This window comes from Pagrus major, chromosome 23, assembly GCF_040436345.1.
Source record: "Pagrus major chromosome 23, Pma_NU_1.0".
Lineage (NCBI taxonomy): Eukaryota > Metazoa > Chordata > Actinopteri > Spariformes > Sparidae > Pagrus > Pagrus major.
Window position 1 is genome coordinate 8,979,574 of NC_133237.1, and position 20,136 is coordinate 8,999,709.

At 40.6% G+C, this 20,136-nt stretch overlaps 1 protein-coding gene across 4 annotated transcripts; it reads right to left on the reverse strand.

Annotated features, from left to right (window-relative positions):
• Nucleotides 1-528: 528 nt before the first annotated feature.
• smurf1 (SMAD specific E3 ubiquitin protein ligase 1) lies at nt 529-18,614 on the reverse strand. Of its 4 annotated transcripts, none has more exons than XM_073494346.1 (18): nt 18,333-18,614; nt 10,204-10,242; nt 9,712-9,820; nt 8,954-9,087; nt 8,788-8,853; nt 8,602-8,677; nt 8,143-8,354; nt 7,510-7,594; nt 6,979-7,125; nt 6,367-6,598; nt 5,874-5,977; nt 4,548-4,662; nt 4,241-4,419; nt 3,983-4,120; nt 3,754-3,874; nt 3,429-3,630; nt 2,242-2,317; nt 529-2,143 (listed from the first exon to the last, which is right to left on the reverse strand). In XM_073494346.1, exons 1-18 carry the CDS (start codon nt 18,385-18,387, stop codon nt 2,044-2,046), a joined length of 2,190 nt encoding a protein of 729 aa, XP_073350447.1. In that variant the 5' UTR covers nt 18,388-18,614; the 3' UTR covers nt 529-2,043. The 4 variants fall into 4 exon arrangements, with proteins under 4 accessions (XP_073350447.1, XP_073350445.1, XP_073350446.1 ...); XM_073494344.1 differs by having other exon boundaries at nt 2,242-2,326; nt 18,333-18,559; XM_073494345.1 differs by having other exon boundaries at nt 1,952-2,143; nt 6,973-7,125; nt 18,333-18,488.
• Between the last annotated feature and the right edge of the window lie 1,522 nt (nt 18,615-20,136).

Genomic DNA, 20,136 nt, shown 5'->3' on the forward strand with positions numbered 1-20,136 from the left:
TAACAAAATCATAAAAAAAAACCAAAACAATAAAAATCTGTTCTAAAATGGCATAGGCCTACATTACCTTTTTTTTTTTTAAAGGGGCAGTATATAGTTTTGGAGAAGAAATTCAAACTCAGAACTCTAATAATTACAAACTCAGAATAGTTTTTTTCCCATAACTGAATAAACAAGCTGTTCTCAGAGGATAATAAGGTTCCCAGAACACTGTTTAAAGCTAAAAAGGTGGCAGGGTCCGCCACATATAAACAAAGTAAAACAGTGTGATACTGTGCTGTCCTCTAAGGTCAGTTTGTTTATTTTGTTTATTCAGTCATGAAAACAAAGACAATTGTTTATTTAGGCATAAAAAAAATCAGTTAAAATCTCTTCCCCAAACCTCCACAGTGCTCCTTTAATTAATTCCTTCAAAAATCCTTCAAATTAGTGCATTTAGTCTGTTTAACACTTTCTATACACAGTAGATATTCTGTTTTATTCAGATAGTCACATATGCAGAAAGAATGATTCACACAACACAAGGAATGTATTTTCAATTTAATTTCTTTTAATATAATCTTATTTACATTGTATTTTTTCATAAATGTTTAGTACATAGTAAGTTACAATACTCTTGCATCCATTACACAGTGAACTAAGAACCTAGAAAATGCAGATTGAAATGATACTGCGTAACTACTTTTTCTAACATTCAGGCCAAAGGAGAAAAAGAGATGGGCAGAGAGACAGCAGGGCCACAATGTAAAATGAAAGAAGAAGATGGTGAAATGGATGATGAAACATGTATGAAAGGCTTATGAGATTTTATTATACATGTCACATACAACCCAAGAATTCCTGAAACTGACTCTTCCTTTCCATTCTCGTGGCTCATTTTGTTAAATATCCAGGTCATGCCCTCGGACCTCTCCATAACGTCAGCAGAGTTAGATTTTAAAATTAGGGCTGGGAAGGATCCCTTTCACATCAAATAAATGTAACATGGCATTTAAAACACCAAAACACTAACAGCTTTCATTCACCGACAAGAGTATTTCTCCGCAATAGTATGAATGTTAAAAAAATGTAACAAAATTCAATAAAACCCACTTTGTGGATTACTTGAATTGCAAGTGAATTGACCCTTCAACTCTGGTAGAGGGGGGTGGTGAAGAGATTAGTGTGGGCTCTTTGTAGAGCATATAGCAGCTTGGTCAGTAATCACTTAGTAATAAATAATAAAACATCAGAGTGGATCAGAGTGGTCGCAGATACAAACGGAAGAGACAAAAAGTCACCAAACAGAGGAGCAGGCTCATTTTGATCATTTTTACAGCGTAACCGGGTGCCATGCCTGACACACATACAAACACACACCCTCTCTCTCTCTCACACACACACACACACACACACACACATACATACACAGACACAAATACAATCTCACTCTCTCATCGTCTCACATGCACTCACACAAACACACGTACATGCACGCGCTCTGATACACAACAGTGGTTAAACATGAAGCATGAATACTAGTCAATCAATCAGCTCGTCAGACAGAAAGACAATCAGTCTCCGCCTTGTTCTTCACACGTCTGATTTTCTTTAAAGTCTCTGTTCGCAGGCTCGCATGTGATTGGCTGATTCTGTCCGGAGACTCGAGTGTGTTCGGGAGTCAAAGTCTCTGTGGCGGTAGACATTCTGAAGAATGACATCATAGCTTGTTAAAACTGAAGGATAAAAATGCTTCTTCAAAACATTTGAAAAATTTTTAAAATACTTTATTTTTTTTTGTTTGCGTTTTAGTTTTTTTTCCACCTCCTGCTGTGCTTCCTCCTTTAACCCCCAACAGTTCGGTGGGGAGGGAGGAGGTGGCAGGAGACCGCGAGTCTTTGTGATGCTTGGCCACTCCGTATACTCTGCGTATACTTGATATTCAGTCTCTGCCGATGTGTTTGTGTGTGTGTGTGTAAATGTTAAATGTCAAATGTCAGATAGGTTGTGTGCAAGTGCAAGCGCAAGTGTGACTGTGTGTTTGTTGGTTTGGTTGTGGATTCATCACTCCACAGCGAAGCCGCAGGTCTCCTCCACAGCCGTCAGCAGTTTCTCGTAAAGTTTCTCGTAAGACTCGTAGGGAGGGATGTCTATCCGGTTAAAACTGGAGACAGAGAGGGATAATTAGTGACATCAAACCTGACATTTTTCCAAGTATAAAGAAACAGAAACCAGAATCTTCCTCTTTTGTGGGTTTCTTACCACGTGTGAGCCTTGGGCAGGTTGTCTGTGTTGGCGTCTATCAAGTGGATGGTGAAGAGCCTTGGTCCTGCAGAACCTGTAGAACCTTACACACATACATTCTAGTTATCACTGCTCTACTCTGGTACACAGAGCACTCATGAGTCTTTAAACAGTAAAATATAATAATAAATAATAATATATAATACTATAATACAATTAAATATGATATATGAAAGCATCAAAGGAAACGTGATGAAAGCTAAATTTTCATTAATGTAGAACCTTTCTTGTTAGGATTGATAGTGTTAAAGTTTAATTAAAGTCTTCTATTGTTCAAGTAATGTGCAGCTGCTGGGCTGCAACTAATGATTATTAATTATAATAATTAATTAATTATTAATCTGGCACTTTTTTTGATGATTAATCTTGTAACAGTCCATAAAATGTCAAAAACTTCTTTTGTCCAACTAACAGTCTGAAACCCAGAGACTCTTCATTTTTCATAAATGACAAAGCGTAGAAAATCCTCAAAAACTTTTGATTAATCGATAATTGAAACAGTCTGCAATAATTTTAATAATAATAATAATAATTTTTTAAAACCAGTACGCAATGTTTAAATGAGAGCTACGCAGATTAGTTAATTAATTGATTTGTCAAATAAAAGAGAATATCAATTATTATATTGTAGTATTTTAATAATCAATTAATCTGTTCAATAGCTGTTTCTAGCTTCTCAAGTGGGTTATTTTGATGCTTTTGCTGATCCAATAGTGAACCAAATATCTCACTTTACTTTATTGCAGGGTTTCACATGAGAAGTTTGAACCAAATATTTTTGAGTCTCTTGGACTTTGTACTCTTCGGACATTTTATGACATTTTATAGACAGAAACATTAATTGGTTAATCAAAAAACCAACTGATAGATAAATCAATCATAAAAATAATGTTATTTGAAAATAATGTAATAATGTAATTGTAAAGCTATACAAAATACAACTGTGTGCCAAATATATTTTTGTCAGGATGTGTATACACCAGTAAAATGTCCTCAAAAGTCTAAAATAATTAGGCTCAAAAACAGAAATTTCAATAAGGCCTTTGCTGTAACTCTCTTTAGTTCTTATGCTGCTAAGTTTGCACATAGTAGCTAATGTGTGTAACTGTATGTGTGCGTGGTGTCTGTGCCAGTCCATGACCCACCCTGCAATGCTTTGAAGCCTTGTAAGGGGACCCTGGTGGAGCCCGTGACAAACTGCAGGAGGCGTCCTCTCCTCTCCTCACTGAAGGCCTCCACTGCCTGCCAGAACCACCGCACCACGTTGCTTTCACTTGTGCAATGCTTCAGGCGGGTGTTTGTCTTCCAGTCTGCAAGGTCTATCTTCCCCAGTCCACCGATGATCAACTGGCAGAGGGAGAGGAAGATTAAGAAGAAGGTGGTGGACCATGACAAATATAATTTAGTCTTGTATTTAGCTTTCTCAGTTTAATCTAAGTACCAGTTTTTGTTCACAAACAGCACATGTACCTCCAGTTCTTTATGGTCGAAGGGTTTGAGGAGGTGCTGGGGGATGAGCTCACTGAATCCCTTCTGTAGAGCCAGAAACTGGGCTTCAATTCCACGCATAAACCTCCAGTTCACATAAAGTCTGAAAAATACAAACAAATGATGTAGGCCAAATAAACATATAGTACTAAGCTGGCTAAAGGATTGTGCACAATAGCTCTTCTTGCAGAGAAGATGGTACGTTGCTTACCTCACATATTCTTTTTTGTTTTCCTCAGTTACAGGGATATTGCGGCCATTCGGTTTGAGCTCATGTTGTAAGAACTTCCCAAAGGCATTGTGCTCTACGCAGAATGTGTGGTCGAGGACTGAAGTGATGTCGTTCTCTCTGCACAAAGAGCATTAGAATAAGTTAACATTAAGACTGAAAGTCTGTCCACACTCAAAGAGGGACGAGTGCAGGATATGAACAAAGAAACTGTTCATGATAAAAAAGCTCTCTGCTTACAATATCCAAACGAGGCTCTTGTGCAACTCTGGGTCGGTGGTCTCTAGGTCGTTGAGCTGGATCGGTTTGCCTAGCAGCTGTTTGTAGAAGGGCAGCGTGAAGCTCCCGTTGATGTAGTGACCATGAAAGACTGCCAGGCCCATCACACGACCCACAAAGTGGAAATATGACAGGTGGTCCTGAAAGACGGTAACACAAACGGAGAGACAGACAGACAGAGGGTCAGACTCCCCTATTCAGTTCAACCTCAAAGTGCTTTGTGTGTGTGTGTATGTGTGTGTGTGCGTGTGCGTGTGTGTGTACTCACAGGGTTGATGGAGGAGTCGGGGTTGATCTGTAGTGTGTAGATATTGTCTGTTGAGTACTGGAACAGGCCGTAATAGGGGTTCAACATTTCATGACACAGCAGATACAGCCACTCCCTAAAGACAACAACCAGATTGTTAACAAACGTTTAAACTCACATAGGAAACTGTGTAACACAAACATTTGCAATGGACTAAAACATTCGGCCCTCTTACTGGAAGTATTAATCTTTCTCTTCTATAAACAATGAGAGTTTCTCCAGTTATTACTACAGATTAGTAAATGTAAAGGGAATGTTGCAAAAATGCCAAACGTGGTTCTTTGTTAGTTTTAACGTATTATTTTCCTTCAGTTCTGACTAATTCTATTATATTTTTGAAAACTTTCAAAGAGCAAAGCTTAGCTAAGTCCCAGGAAACCTGCTTACACCATGATTTTAGTGTCAGAGTGGGAATATTTTGCACACACTCACAATTCTCCCTCAGTAACTCTCCTACTTTAAGCCTGACACTTACAGACGTGTGTTTAAAAGTAGGAAGATCGATACTGTCAGTACCGGCCAAGGAGCCAGAGTTACTTTATGTCTGATCTTTTCTCGCCTCGCTGGAGGCCCTGCAGCAGCTCCAGCTGAGCAGGAGTTACCCAACCACAGCCGGCACTGGGTTAAAATCACTAACTGGATGTCAAATTGAGATGACAAAGACAATGACAGAGTGAGGAGGAACAGGGTGTGGAAACGTGTCCACACTTATTAGTATACCCCTGTACTTTACTTGTCTTACTTCTTTTATTAATGTATTACACTGTTTTTTTTTTTTTTGCATTTACTCCTTAAACACTTGTGTGTTTTGTATATTCACTCACTCTGTGTATGAAAGAAACTTTCAATAATTTACAGCTTAAAAAAGTCTGATACAGACTGAAAGGCTCTTTCAAGAAATCTAAAAAGATGGGGGAGCTTTCTTTGCCTATACAGAGAAAATCACCTTCCCTGTTATCCCAAAATAAGAACCCATGTTGTCTTATTTACTTATCACCTTCATTATTTTTTTTATTATTCTTATTCTTGTTCAACTTTTCACTTACTTCATTTACATAAACAAACAAAATCTACCAGGGTTGCAAGAGACAACAATTAATTTGTTTTAAAACTGCATCATAATAATTTGTTCAGCTATAAATGTAGACTCATAAATGTATACTTAAACTAGCTGAACTTAACTGAGAGAAAAGATGGACTCATGGACTCGTTTACTGCCAAAAATGGATATCCTACAACAAACACAGCACGTGGAACTGCTCAGAGATGTGGATATTCGTTAATTACCTTGCCACCCCACCATAGTCGAGGCCCTCCTCTCCCCTGAACTTCACCATCAGACGCTTCTTCAGGTCTTTGGGCCTCATCTTCATTATCTGCCGATATGACTCCTACATCCACACGCAACATAAATACACGTCAGACAGGCACATTATCACAGACTAAAGAAACAATTAGTGACCCACAACAAAGCCCTTTAGATCAGTGATGTTCTGTCAGACAGTTTATTAATACGCTGCCTTTGTGCTCGAGAGAAAGACGCTAAAAGAATGGCTTGTTTTGACTGGTGTGTGAGTCATGAGGAGTGTGGCTATGTCTGTATGAATGTAAACCTTCACAGGATCTACCCACTCCATCCACACTGCTTTCATAGCTCCACTGTACACACATGTCTGATCTGTCTGTGTTTGTGTGTTAGAGACAGCATTGTTGTCTGGTTTTGTGGCATTCATGGAGGACAAATCTTTTATTTTCTTCCTGGTTTGACATTTGCACCCACCTCAAAGATCTCCTCTCGGGACACCTCTATGCGACAGTGTCCTGCCTGAGGCTGCTGCAGGGACAGCTCGTGGCGGAGCAGTTTCAACTTGTGGACCAAGTCTCTCTCGTAGCGCGCTGCCACATCTCCGTCTCCACCTCCTCCACCTCCACCCACTCCCCCGCCTCCCACCTCCTCACCCCCAACTTCCATCTGGGGGGCCTGGGAGGATTCCTTCGCTTGGGATTGCTGGCTATAGGTTGGAAGAAGAGTAGGACCAGGGAGAAGGACATGACAAGAGTTGACAGAAAGAAAGGACAGGAAAGAAAAAAAGGGGAGAGTGCAGGCTGGATTACATGCTGTGCACTCGCCCCGGAGCAGCTAAATCTACCATAAACCCACATTTCTGTCAAATCACACGATTCACCATCATTAACAGAGCTGATGACTGTTAGTAGGTCATGTTCAGAACCAGTCTGAGTCTGGCATTACGGCCGTGAGAGATCAGATTAACAACAGATTAGTCCTGAAACCACTTTTTCTGTTTATGTGTCAGGGAAGTCTGCCACCCAGGTAGACGCTGATTTTCATACATGAGAGGATTTGAAGAGTGTGTGCAGCACGTGCCTGTACCTGATGATGGTGTGTAGGCGCGGGTCTGTGAACTGTGTGGTTCGGTTGTTGTGGTCCACGAAGTAGATCCGACCCGACACGGTGCTTCGGACCTCCCAGCCCACTGGTAAAGGTCCAAGCTCCTCGCAGCTCACACTGGCCAGATCCCTGCACCAGAAACAAGGAAGCAGACTGAGCTAGCCGCACAAATCCACCAAATCAAGTTGAGACTAGAGCCTTCAACCAGACGTCTTGTCTCCAGCACTTCTGACCCCACATACTGCTTGTTCTTAACCTTAACCCAGAACTGAGCGGGGCTGAAGGAAATAACCTCAGATTTTCTCTTAATCTGTTGGTGTAATTAGCACTCTAGCAAACAAAAAAGTAGGACTATTTTCATACATTTCTAAATACATTTGTCAATTCAAAGACAAATTACATAGCATTACAAAGGTGCTGCATATTCGCAGTATAATCTACAATATAACCCAGTTTTCATCTCACTCGGTTATGCTTGGACTAGACAGAAGTGATGTGGGGGTGTGATCGTACCGTGGTATCCGAGGGTCATGCCAGGTGCTGACGCCTGTCTGTGTGTGAAGAAAATAAACCTGGCCCTGCACTGTTGTTCGTTGCTCTGTTTGTAAAAAGAAAACAAAGGAAAATGTTACACGGCTCCAGAAATATACCATGCAGGATATTTTAAGAAAAGTCAACTTTTAAAGCACTTTCAAGGTACCTAAACCAAACATTTCGAGACTTTTGAAGCGTTTATCATCACATCTAAAATGTTAATATAAATGCAATTGCCAAAAATAAAGTTTAAAGAAATTCCTTTATACCAACACCAATGAATGTATATTATCACTTGTTACTTTTAGCAGCTGTTCATTTGAACTTTGTATGTTTTTGTCATGATTTTTTTCAACTCCAAAAATGACAACAGGATCGTTTAATTTGGTTCACATGAGTGATTGTGCAGATGAAGAAAACGTTGAAATGTTGAAAATCAATGAGTACATTTGAATTAGAGCATATTCTTCTCAACCTTGCAAACAATATGGTTAAAACTAATAATTTTCTAAACTTTAAAAACTTTGTACAAAGCCTGAACATTAGAGACTTGGAGTAGTTTTGTTCCAAGAATATGTGAGATAAAAAAGCCTATAAAACTGTTCAACTGACCATATCCCTCTGGCAGGTCAGGTGGTTGGTGCCCGTGAGGTCTGTTCTGAGGGGTGTGGCCATGGCCTCTTGAATCCTGCCCTCTGATTCGCTGCGCCTGAAGACGACTCTCTTGACTGGGCGAGTCGAGCCGACAGTTCCCGCCTCCTGCCGCGCCAGTGGGGTCGGAGTAGGGCAGCGGCTCTTCGCTGAAACATCCCTCAAACACAGGCCTACACACACAAACACACACCCTGAAGTCCTATTTTCTGTTTTATTGGAATCACATGATAGTTTAACTGTTTTTTATTATGAGTCAAAAAGACTGGGAGAGGATCAAACAAATAATAATTATGACTGAACTGACTTTGCAACACAACAAGCACTCTAAATGGGTCTCAGTCCTACTTTACAGGGTGTCCCAGCATGACAGGCATAAACATAAGACTGAATGTAATGTGTGTCTGGTGACACACTCACCCATCGTTTTCCAACAGTCCTCTGCAGTCCACCACAGGGCCTCCGCTGCCAATGCGGTCTCGCGTCTGTAAGCTCACTGAAAACAAGCAGGTGGTAAAGGTCAGAGAGATGACAGTGTGACAGAGCAGAGGGGGAGCAGAATATGCACAGTGTAAGAAAAAGTGACACAGGGAGAGTCGTCCTTACCTACAATCTGCCCTCGCACTGCGTCACTGTCCGAGGGGTTCAGTTTACATAGATCTAAACGCTGGTCTGGAAGAGGAGGAATAAGGAAATGCATTTAATCAAATACCTCTCTTATGAGCATGTGTGCAGTCACGTGTATTTAAATGTATAAAAAAGACAGACTTACATCCTGTGTCTTTCAGCCTGCTGATGGCGTTGGAAAGAAGTCGTATGCAGCCCAGGAAGCCCGCCCCCTGTCGTTTATGGATCTTTTTGTGGTTCCATATACTGATGGTGATGGAGTCTGTCTTTCCAATGTAGCTGAAAATAAGACACCAAGTTAGATTCTCAGGTGTCTCCTCTGTGTTTTTCAACACAGTCTGGTATCAGAGTGAGCTATATATGCTCAAATCTAAAGTGTCCTTTAATGAAAGACAACCCCAGGTTTTTTTTTTTGGGGGGGGGGGGGGGGGGGGGGGGCGACTGTCGGGAGATGAAGGAGCAAACTGACTAAAGGAGATATCAGGGTTGGGCATATAATGCTACAGTGGCCTGTGCTGCAAACTTTGAACCTTGTTAGCATCAGTGCTATGTGCAAATAAAAGTTAAGACACAGCCCTGCTATTGATTTTATATAATTTCTCATTTCATGTTTTGCAGTTGTATATTTTCAAACAGGGAAGAAAACCCTGTCTTTGCATTTTATTTTGATCGCAGTCTGTTGTAGGAAAAGTGCTTGCGACATCTTAAATGTGACTTTGACTTAAAACTGAACATTTAGCCCACTTTGTAGAAAATACTAAAATATAAATTGTTTACTGCCCTTCAGCACGAAAATACTGACATGTGAATTTTGGTCCATATCGCCCAGCCCCAGCCTAAAAATAGCACAATATCTTTTAAATCTTCAGTGTATTAGTTGCGAGTGTGCTGCGGGAGACTCACAGGTCGTAGTGCTGATTCCATTTGGGGTCCAGTGTGCTCTTGACTGTGTCTGTAGAGTGGCATTGACCTGATCCGTCCACCACAACCTTGGCAAATGGATCTGGCAGGCCTGCAAGCACGCAATTCAAATTAATTGTTGACTTCCTTTTTATCAAATCATGTAGAAGATAATATCAGATTATTAGAAACAATTACATTAGCTTAAGCACGGCAGATAACACAATCTCAATAACAAAGCCAAGCTTTCTTCTCCTACAGACATTTAGCAGATTCTGTTCTGCAATTTGAAAACCTCTAACCCAGTAACAGCATTTTCCATTTGGTTGTCATTGTTATTTAACAGCATCTGGGGGGCATCATTTCATCATAGCATAGTAAAACTGATTGTGGCACACACAGACCCTTATTGAAACACATCATCTCATCATGTACACCAATCACCATAATGTTAAGATTCAGGCACGTGAAAATGAGCACACAAAAGGTACTTACGAAAGAAGTCTTTCTTTGCGAGGTTCTTGGCACATAATACTGTAAGAGATAAAATCATTATCAACAAAATGCCACACACACAAATATGTAAATGATGCTAGTGTGTAGGCTGGTTTAAATGTATGCTGGTGCACATAAAAACTGTGTGAGGAAGAAGAATGCTGGTTAGGATAATATATGAATGCCAGAGGATGGTAATGTGCAGTAGAACTTATGTGACATGCAGACAAGACGGAGCAGTAAAGTATAGGCTAGTGTCAGGATCACTAGCGCGCGCGCGCACACACACACACACACACACACACACAAACACACACACAAACACACACACACACACATACATACATACACTCACACAGGCCGCCCACAGTGAGCGCGGCAGAATGCCTCCTCTGCCACATCATCTTTATGGATTCAGACTGACCAACACTTTGTGAATTCGTCAGTGTTTCTAAGTATTTAGTTTATTGTGTGTGTGGGTGTGTGTACAATTTCTTGCTATTTGTCTGCCAGACGGCCTGTATGGTGCGAGAGCTGGCATATGTCACTCCAGGTCAGCTCAGCGAACAAGGCTGTAACACTGAAAAACACAGCTGGACCACAATACGCCAATTTTTAGAAACACAATCATGTCCAGTCACAAGTATGAGTCTTGATTATAGGGTGGTGTGGGCAGCGAGCAAAAACAAGCTGCGTGTTCCTATTCAGAGCTGATGTAAGGCACACAAAAAGTAACTACACTTAAAGTGTAATTGACATGAAAACAGTTATCGTTAGACACAATGTCTCAGTTTCCAGTTGTAAATGTCAGCATGTAAGCCCACTGCTGGGAATCTTGTGTGGTCAAAGAATGCATATTAACATATCCTTTAATCATCTCTCTACAGTACACCTTTCTGTAAAGGAACAAAAGACTGATTCCTGAAGAGGGCTGCATGATAAATTGAAATATTTTTGAAATTCCAATATGGCCAAGAGCAATAACTAAATCGCAGAAGCTGCAAGTTTATGGTAAAGGTCAAATGTGTAACAAAAAAGAAGTATAATGAGGTACTGTAGTGCCGTAGAGATGCACTGGCCCATATATCTTGTTCTCCAGATGTAAGAAAAGTTTTTAACAGTTGCCAACAAACTTCACATCATTTAGTAGTTTTTCTAGTGAAAATAAAAACTGTGATGCAAAAATGGTAATTTCTACTAATTGTGAAACATATTGCAATCATGATATCTGTCAGAATAATATATTTTTTTAACCGTATCATTTGGCCCCGTTTCCGAAGGACAGTGATTCAGCATCTTAAACTACCATGCCACCACATCACAACTTTCAATTTAAACCACTTCATCTACAGAGTTTGTGTTCACACACAATAGGTTTTCAGGGTCATTTTGCTTAAGAAGATTGTGGGGAGTGGAAATCACTTTAATTCTTAAACATCAAACTATGCAGTCTTGGTGTTTATGTGTAGGCGACAGAGCAGCAGTAATGCCACAAGCTGTTGTTGCCAATGGAGAAGTCAGACTTCTGCCTATTTTGCAAAAATATTCATGTGGCAGCAAAGTAATGTGTGGACTATGGCTACTATATAGATACAGATTTATTTCCACAAAAAGTTACTATATGATTGTTGAATGTCTGTCAATAAAGCAGAGCTGCTGACGATTAGTTTCAATGTTCAACACAGCAGAACATATAAAAACCTCATTATAATGTCCTGTCATCTATGTTCGACTGATTATTCATACACCACACTGGAGCAGGGCATGCAAGGTACCCTGGAGCATCACCAACATGTGCACAGGTTTTAAATTACCATTTGGATTCTTCCTTTAAAGCTACAGCAGGTACCTTGCATCCATTTCACCAACAAGCAATTAAGATTAATTGCCATGTTTGGTATTATTTTAGAAAAAAATCTTTGCCCCATTTCAAAGACACAAAAATTAAATGGGAGCCCATCTGACCCAAAGAGGTGGAACATGAAACTATATCATGTAGGTCACCTTTATCCAGTTAGACGGGGGAGGAGGAATGTCCTCCCCTGCATTGGTTTTAATTATTGAAGGTTCTCTTTCTTCCTGAGCATTTCTACCTGAGCTATAAAATGGGTTTCATGCGTTAAAATCAGTGCTGAAACAACGTGTTCACTGTGGAATAACCAAAAATAAAAAAGGATTGTTGCAGGCCTGGTGCTGTGCTAGTTGAGTAAAGGTGGGGTTATATAGAGGGTTACAAAAATCCATCTTAAAACCCAGAAATAAATGTGCATTTTTGCACTTCCTGGTCCCTCACTTTAAGGTCAATGGGTTTTTTTTGTAAGATGCCTAAAATAAGGTCTGTAGTTGAGATTTTAACGTTCTTCTTTCTGACATAAAATGCATCTGAAAATACTACACTCGTGAAGTTTGAAGCTTTTACATGTCTTTAAAAAGGCAGTTGCTGACAAGTGGCTAAATGAGAAAACAGGTTGCCAGGGAACTCAAATTTCATCACGCTGAACACAGACTCATTTTCTCACAGGTCCGGGCAAACTTTAGTTGCAAACGATTTTAAAAGGTGCAAAATGTAAGAATTTTGGTTGAATAAAGTCAAAACTTAACTAAGATTATCGAGAGAATGCAAAAAAAACAAAAACAATTTTCATTACTTCTGTTGATTGCATTTAAGCTTCAAAAATCATAAAGAGATGCTCAGCTGTGAAGATTATCTTGCTGAACAAAATGTGTAAGATTAAACTTTTGCCACAGATCTTATTTTCTTCAATAATTCAAAGCCGAATGGAAGAATCCCATTGGCTTTTTGTCGAGGGAACCAGGGTGGTGCTAGCCTCTGGGTTGGCCCACAAAACTGTGTAAAACAAAAGCATCTCACGATCTATTGTATCTTGTCTTAACTGATTTGCTACACCACCTGAGCCGTTATCTTATCCTTGAGGTTTGCTTCAAATCTGGCATGATTTGGCTTGGCCCCGACAGCCTTCTAGGAAGTTAGTCAGTCTGCCGGTGGTTAAGGATGTGGTGACTGTGTGACGGCGCAGATGTGTCTGGCTTAGCCTCGTTTATTTCCTGTGATTAACCCATTGAGAATGGCTGCAGGATATCCTTCCCTCTTCCTCATCAACCCCTTCCTCCTCCTCCTCCTCCTGACTCACACATTCCACACCGAGACCTCATCTCTTCTACACAGACACAATAAAGGAAACGCAGCTACAGAGGGAGAGAATCAAGTTTCTAATTTGCCCCTGCCTTCTCTTTCAGCGTTAGAGGAAGACTTCCTCTGCCACTGTCACCACCCCTCTCACCCTCCAATCTCTCACTAGAGACGAGGGACACCCCTAATTTCACCCTGTCTCTTTTTCCGCCTCCTGACCAGCTCTTCTGTGGCACTAACTGTGTGACAGGGCCTTTCTCAGTGTCTCAGGAAATTCCTCATCCTGCCAAGGTCACGGCTGGTAAAGACTCACACAGTCACAGCTCAGCTGGTTCTCCGTTTCCCCCCACTGCCGCTTTCTTTTTTGGCATTTATGTCCTTTTCTTTAAAAAACAAAAACCTGAGAGCTGGAGAGAGCTAGCGGGGGGACGTATTCTATTCATCCAATCTTGGGGGAACAAGCAAAAACAGTTCGAGGGAGATGATGAAAAACGGAGCTGCTTCTGTGCCACGCTAGCAGCTCCTCTAGGAATTTGAAGTCACAACATGTTTCTAGCACAATCAAGCACCTCTCACAAACATTAAGAGGGTTTGCAGTTTTACTCTACTCTTGCACCACAGAGTCTACTTGATATTCTTAAGGTAACGACACAAACCACAAAATTGTAGGAGCTTCGAGGCTCAATTCAACTTCTGAAATCACAGAAAAAGGTCAAGTTCTTTGGAGAAGATGCTAAAGTGAACTCTGTTCATTGACATCAATAATCGTGATACTAAGATGCTTCTGCAGCTGTTGAGACTGCACTGTTTTACAAGTGAAGTAAAGCGACCCATGTGAGATTACAACGATGTCATTTCCTGTCTAACCCTCTCCTCTCAGCTCCAAAAACAAGACAGCGGCCAGCGGGCACGTGAGCAAATATCTCACCTACTTATTAACATGGCCTGCACCAGAATCCACACACACACACACACACACACACACACACACACACACACACACACACACACACACACACACACACACACACACACACACACTAAGGATGACGAATTGGCTCACAAAGGACAGGTTTAATGGTCACAAGCCACTTGCAAACCAGTTGTTTAAAAAGAAACGTCAAAAAAACTAAATAACTTTATGCTTTCTGTCGCAATGTGTTCCTTTGAGCACATGTGTCACATTCTTCGTCTCTCCATTCTCAGTTTCTATATTTATTTTGTTGCTTTTGTGAGTGTATATATGTGTGTTTGTGCACATGCTGGCGGCTCAGTAAGTGAGCGGATTAGAAGTGCTTATGCAGCTTCCTAAGTAAGCAGGATTCCCCACTTTCCTCTCTCTCTTTCTCTCTCAGACACTTCAGCTGATTTTAGTATCCTTTCTTTTTTTGCTCCTTTTTCCTTTAGTTATTCCTCCTTACTCCATTTTTTTCAGCCCTCGTCTGTTTCAGCTCTCTCCAACCCTCTCTTGTGGTTGTCCCAGGCCACCTGCTGTCCTGACGCTGCCCTGAGTTTGTTCCTTGGCAGGTTGGTGTTCAATCCGACTACCTGGCACGAAAACCTGAGCAGCACGTGTTGCTTCCACGAGCAAATTAACTTAATCCTGCTGAATCACTGATTCTTTCGTGCATTAGACGGCATTTTCTCACAATACAGTCCATTCATTTCCAAACAAAAACAACCCTTTTTTCCTTCTTTCTGACCTATTTATTTCCTGACGTTTTGCATCGTCCTGACCATGTCCTGCATTCAAACCTGGTCAGCAGTCAGGGAACATGCAAAAAAAAAAAAAAAAGGGGCCCAATGTTGTTTGAAATTTGTTAATGTTGTGCGTGTCACAAACACTTTATCAAATGATAAATATTCTAATCAAATATTTGGTGCCGACTTTCAGAACTGGGCCGTGTTTGATACTCAAATGCAATTTCAAAATGTATTTACTGGTAGGTCAAATACAAACTCCTAAATCAGATGACAAAAAACCCGCTAACATCTGGCTTTTGGCCTCAATGTGAATGAGCACAATCGGTATTCATTCCCAGGTCACGTGACTCTGGAGCAGTCACAGGTGTTTATCAGCTCCAGCTCTGATCGGCAGTGATGAAAACATGACAATAGGCTGGACACAAACATTTTCACCTGTTCTTTGGCACGTTGCTTTACCATGCAGTGAAGTTATATGTACATTGGCGCGTAAAGAGTTTTCATCCGTCTCTCAAGCAGCACTTGAACGCTGCTCAGTTGGTGTCAAGTTTGAAAAACAGACTAAAGTGAAAGACAAAAAATAACCACCATAACATTGTCACTGGCCTCAATGTTAGTACCAGATCTGTACTGCGCATGTGCAACAGCGACGAGAATGAAGCAAGATGTCTCAATCTTTAGCTAAAGCACCGATTTCAGAATGTTATTTATTTTGACTTTTTTTAAAACAAGTTTTTAATGTGTTCTTGGTGTAGTCTGTTGAGGTGTATGATCTGTCTCGTTCCACTTAAGCTGATCTGCAAAATAAAAAATATATGATGGCGACAGAAAGACAACAATCACCTCTTGGCTAGCTGAAACATGTCCATGTAAACCCACCGCACACGTCTCTGAAATCTGAACCAGTGTCAAACTCGCCTGGTCTTTGTCTGTGTCCCTGCTGCCACAGACACACGGACCTTTCTGATGTAGGCCAAACAACCCCTCTCCCTGACAGACTAAACAGAGCGCTGGCCTGCCGGGCGGCAAAGCACTCCCATTGGCTCGTCATCTCACATTCCTCACCCAATTAGAATTCCACTCATACCTGTGGGGGCGGGGCACAGTCAGGGGCAATAACCTTTGTTTGTAACCAGGCTGAAATAATGTGTGACTGCTTTACACACATACAAACCCACACACACCCTCCACAGTCTAAAACATCCATACACACTTTCTCTGCTTTCGTTCATCTGGACTCATCTGAAACACAACTGTCTGATAATATATACTGTATGTCACTAGAGGAATGTCTTGGTGTTATTTTGCTAGATTACCCATATTTATTTACTATGTTAGTACTGAACCTATTAGAATACTAATGGATGATTACTGTTACTGTATTTATTAATACTTCTCACTAGGGCTGAGACTAGGGATTATTTCAATTATTGATTAACCTATCAATTATTTTCTTAAAAACTGAATGTTCTGTACAATGTCACAACACACTCCCAGGGTTAAAATGTGTTATTTTGTCTTATTATTAACATTCTATCATATTACATTAGAGCTGCGACACTTAATCTATTGATTAGTTGTCAACTTTTACTTTTATTACCAACTTTTTTGATAATCGATTAATCAGTTTGAGTATTTATTGAAGAAAAAGGGAAAATTCTAAGATTCCAGCCTCCTAAATGAGAATATTTTCTGGTTTCTTTACTCCTCTATGACAGTAAACTGAATATCTTTGGGTTGTGGACAAAACAAGACATTTGAGGACGTCATCTTTTGGCATTAAGAAACACTTATCAACATTTTTCACCATTTTCTAAAGTTTTATAGACAAACAACTGATCAATTAATTTGAGAAAATAATTGACAGACTAATCGACAATGAAAATAACTGAGCTGGGTCCTAAATTACAACAAGAAATTCAGAAAACTGCCACATTAGAGCGGATGGGACCAATGAAATGTTACCATTTTTGCTCAAATATATTAACTTTATCAATCATCAAACCCCTTGCTGACTGATTTTCTATAAGCTTAACTCCCAACTGTAACAACTTTCTAATCTAAATTGCTTCTTGATTTTTCTATCAGTTGTTTCTTTGTTTGAACGTATGTCCATCACTGTGTGTTATGATGATACCTGATTTGCACTGTGATCCAGTTTCAGAAAAAGGGGAACAAAGTAGTAAAATTAAAAAGACAGTATGTGGCAGACATTTTTAGACACGCATCTCATCAACACTTTTACTCAAAAATCATCCATCAGTCACACACACTTCTCTCTGCACCGTCCATACAAACTACATGAGGAATATTCAGCCTCCCAGCAAGCCAATTTTGGTGTGTGTTTACTCAGTTTTGAAGCAGTAAAAAGACAAGGCGTCTGCCCAGCGGCACAGAGAGGACATTTCCATTTGAATAGAGGCCCCTGGGTGCCCAGTGGGGTTACATTAGCTACAGTAAAAACCATTGTTCCAGCTGTGTCCGTGTGTGTGTGAGAAAGACAGAGAGAGAGGCTCCTGTGTGCCCTACAGAGGAGAGTCTGACCCCAAAACGGACAAAATATCCGAGTGGAGTACAGGGTGTCCGTAAAGAGCAAACGTGTCAAGCTCCTATGAGTGAGGAGAAGTTAAACGACTCAGACATTTGTCTTGCTACAGCTGACACAGCCGCGAAATGCCAATCAATACTCATGGGTAATCTAGGCTAGCATGTCAAATCAAATCTACCGACAGATTGATTTTCAGAGAGGCTGGAGTTCGACATTTGCTTTCTGGTACAGAGCTCGTCGCATTCAGGTCAAGCACCGGGTTCGGCTGGTGGTCAGCCCCCAAAAAATGGGTGTAGCTAGCGAGCGTTAGCGGTCAACATTACCCACTATGTTAGTGTTAGCTAACGCTACAGGCAAGTGCTAGCATTGGGTAAAGTTTCTGAACGTGGCTTTCAAGAGTCGGTGTTCCCAATGAGCCGAAACAGCTGACTAGTCGGCTGTCTCAGCTGTGAAACCCACAGGACAGTGGACTGCTTCTTGACTGTCCTCTCGGTAATTCGCTTAGCATCTCAGCTAACAAGCTAGCACTTGTGCCGCTGTGTTTGCCACACAAAAACCGGATGTTTGGGCAAACAGCAGAGCCGAGACCCTGAAAGACACTCGGTGTTGCCTTGTTAGCTTTCCGATAGCAACACTTTACAAGAGTGGCGTGTCTGTAAAACATTTCAGCTTCAGTTCAAACATGCACCGTAAGCGCTTTCTTTCGGTCTCGTTTTTTTTTTTTACCTGTCAGTCGGATTTTGATGCTGGACCCGTTCCTCCGAGTCCCAGGATTCGACATCACTCCGGGAGAAACGATCACACAAACTTCCCGCTGGAGTCTCCCAAAAACACAGTTTCACCACTTAATGGGAACGCGAACGAGTTCAGTACAAAAACATGCGGTTTGTTTTTGTTTTCCTCACGGGTCTATATGTATTATTTCATCGCAAAGTCCTGCGCTCCTTCGAAATCCAACAACACGAGAGAACATTTTCGGGCAGGCTCAAGCACGTACTGACGTCATGTCCTTAACGGGTATAACCTTACGTGCTCGCGTCTGGGAAGCGTGGGCGTGCCCGTGAGGATCAGCTTCTCCAGCAGTCCAGGAATCCTCCACACCTTCAGTTTTGCTTTTATTTTAGGTACTTTATCCTACATCGTTAACAACAAAAATACCCTGATTATTCCCCATGTCTATTTGCAGTGATTAATAACATCTATTACGTATGTTATGAATTGAAACAACAGACAATCACACTTTAAATCTATTTCAATCAAGAAATGTAATAACTATGAACAGATAAGAATGAAATGTGTCTTCTCTTTTCACTCATACACTCTCAAATTATTATTATTAGGTTTCTCTTTTAGTCATACTTTCATTTTCAATTTTTCAATAGGTCTACACTTCCAGCTGCTTTAAACAAATAGATTTTTAGCTTTCTGTCTTCTACCTACTTCTTTAACACCACCAGTTCTTGGATATTCATTCACAAAAAGTAGCACTCCTATACTGTTATCTGCCGGCCTCCATTCAAGCTCCTTCATCATCACTTTGTAGAAACTGAATGTATTTACGACGAGAAGACAAAGCTCCAATTTGTTATGAATCTTTGTTTGGCTGTTCTCTTCTCCCACCTGATCCCCAACAACAGATCTCAGTTCAGTAGATTCTCATCAATAATCTCTCCATTCAGAGGAGCTTGTTGTTTGTCATACTTGCCTACATTAACCCTCCCACACTTCTGCTCTCCATTTCTTATTTATATTCAGAGTTTCACATTATTTAACAGCTCCACAATAATAAGTCTGTAATATTGTCATCTTTTTTATTTTCCTACTAGGCAACTGCAGTATTCACCCATGTTGATGCTTTGTTTGGCATCATCAGGGTCAAAAGTGAAACAGCGAGTACAGTAGTGTAGCCTTGGCAAAGATTATTCATTTGAGAGCGCTTCTCTTAATGTATTCAGGTGTCTATGAAAACCTCCAACATACAGACTTCAGAATCAGTTTACAAATGGCAATGAGCTAAACTGATGCAAGTTTCTTCCCACAGGTTTTTGATCAGGATCAGAGCAACACAATGACCTCATGGACTTTGTGAAAGGGACAGTGACATTTTAGTGGTCTCTGGTGTTAAATGGTTGTCTGTATTGGAAAAGTCAGGCGATCACAAAAGTCATTAGGGTTCATCCTCTGAGCACCATGACTATGTCTCTCTACCAAATTTCATGGCAATCCATCAAGTAGATGTTAGTCTTGTCTGTAGCGTGGCTGAAAACTTAATTTCAAGGTAAGAATATAGATGATCTGTTCACCTGAATAGTGACAGGCCGTCCCTCAGCCTCAACAAGCATTTGAATGCAACAAGATGGGAGACTACCAACAAAATCCATAGTTTAAAGGTGCAATATGTAGGATATTTTAATTTTCAAAAAAATAAAAAAAATCAGAAATATCTTAAGATTATCAACATGATGAAATAACATTTTTTTATGTTATGTTATGTTATGTTATGTTGATGTACAAGCGATGTAAACAACAC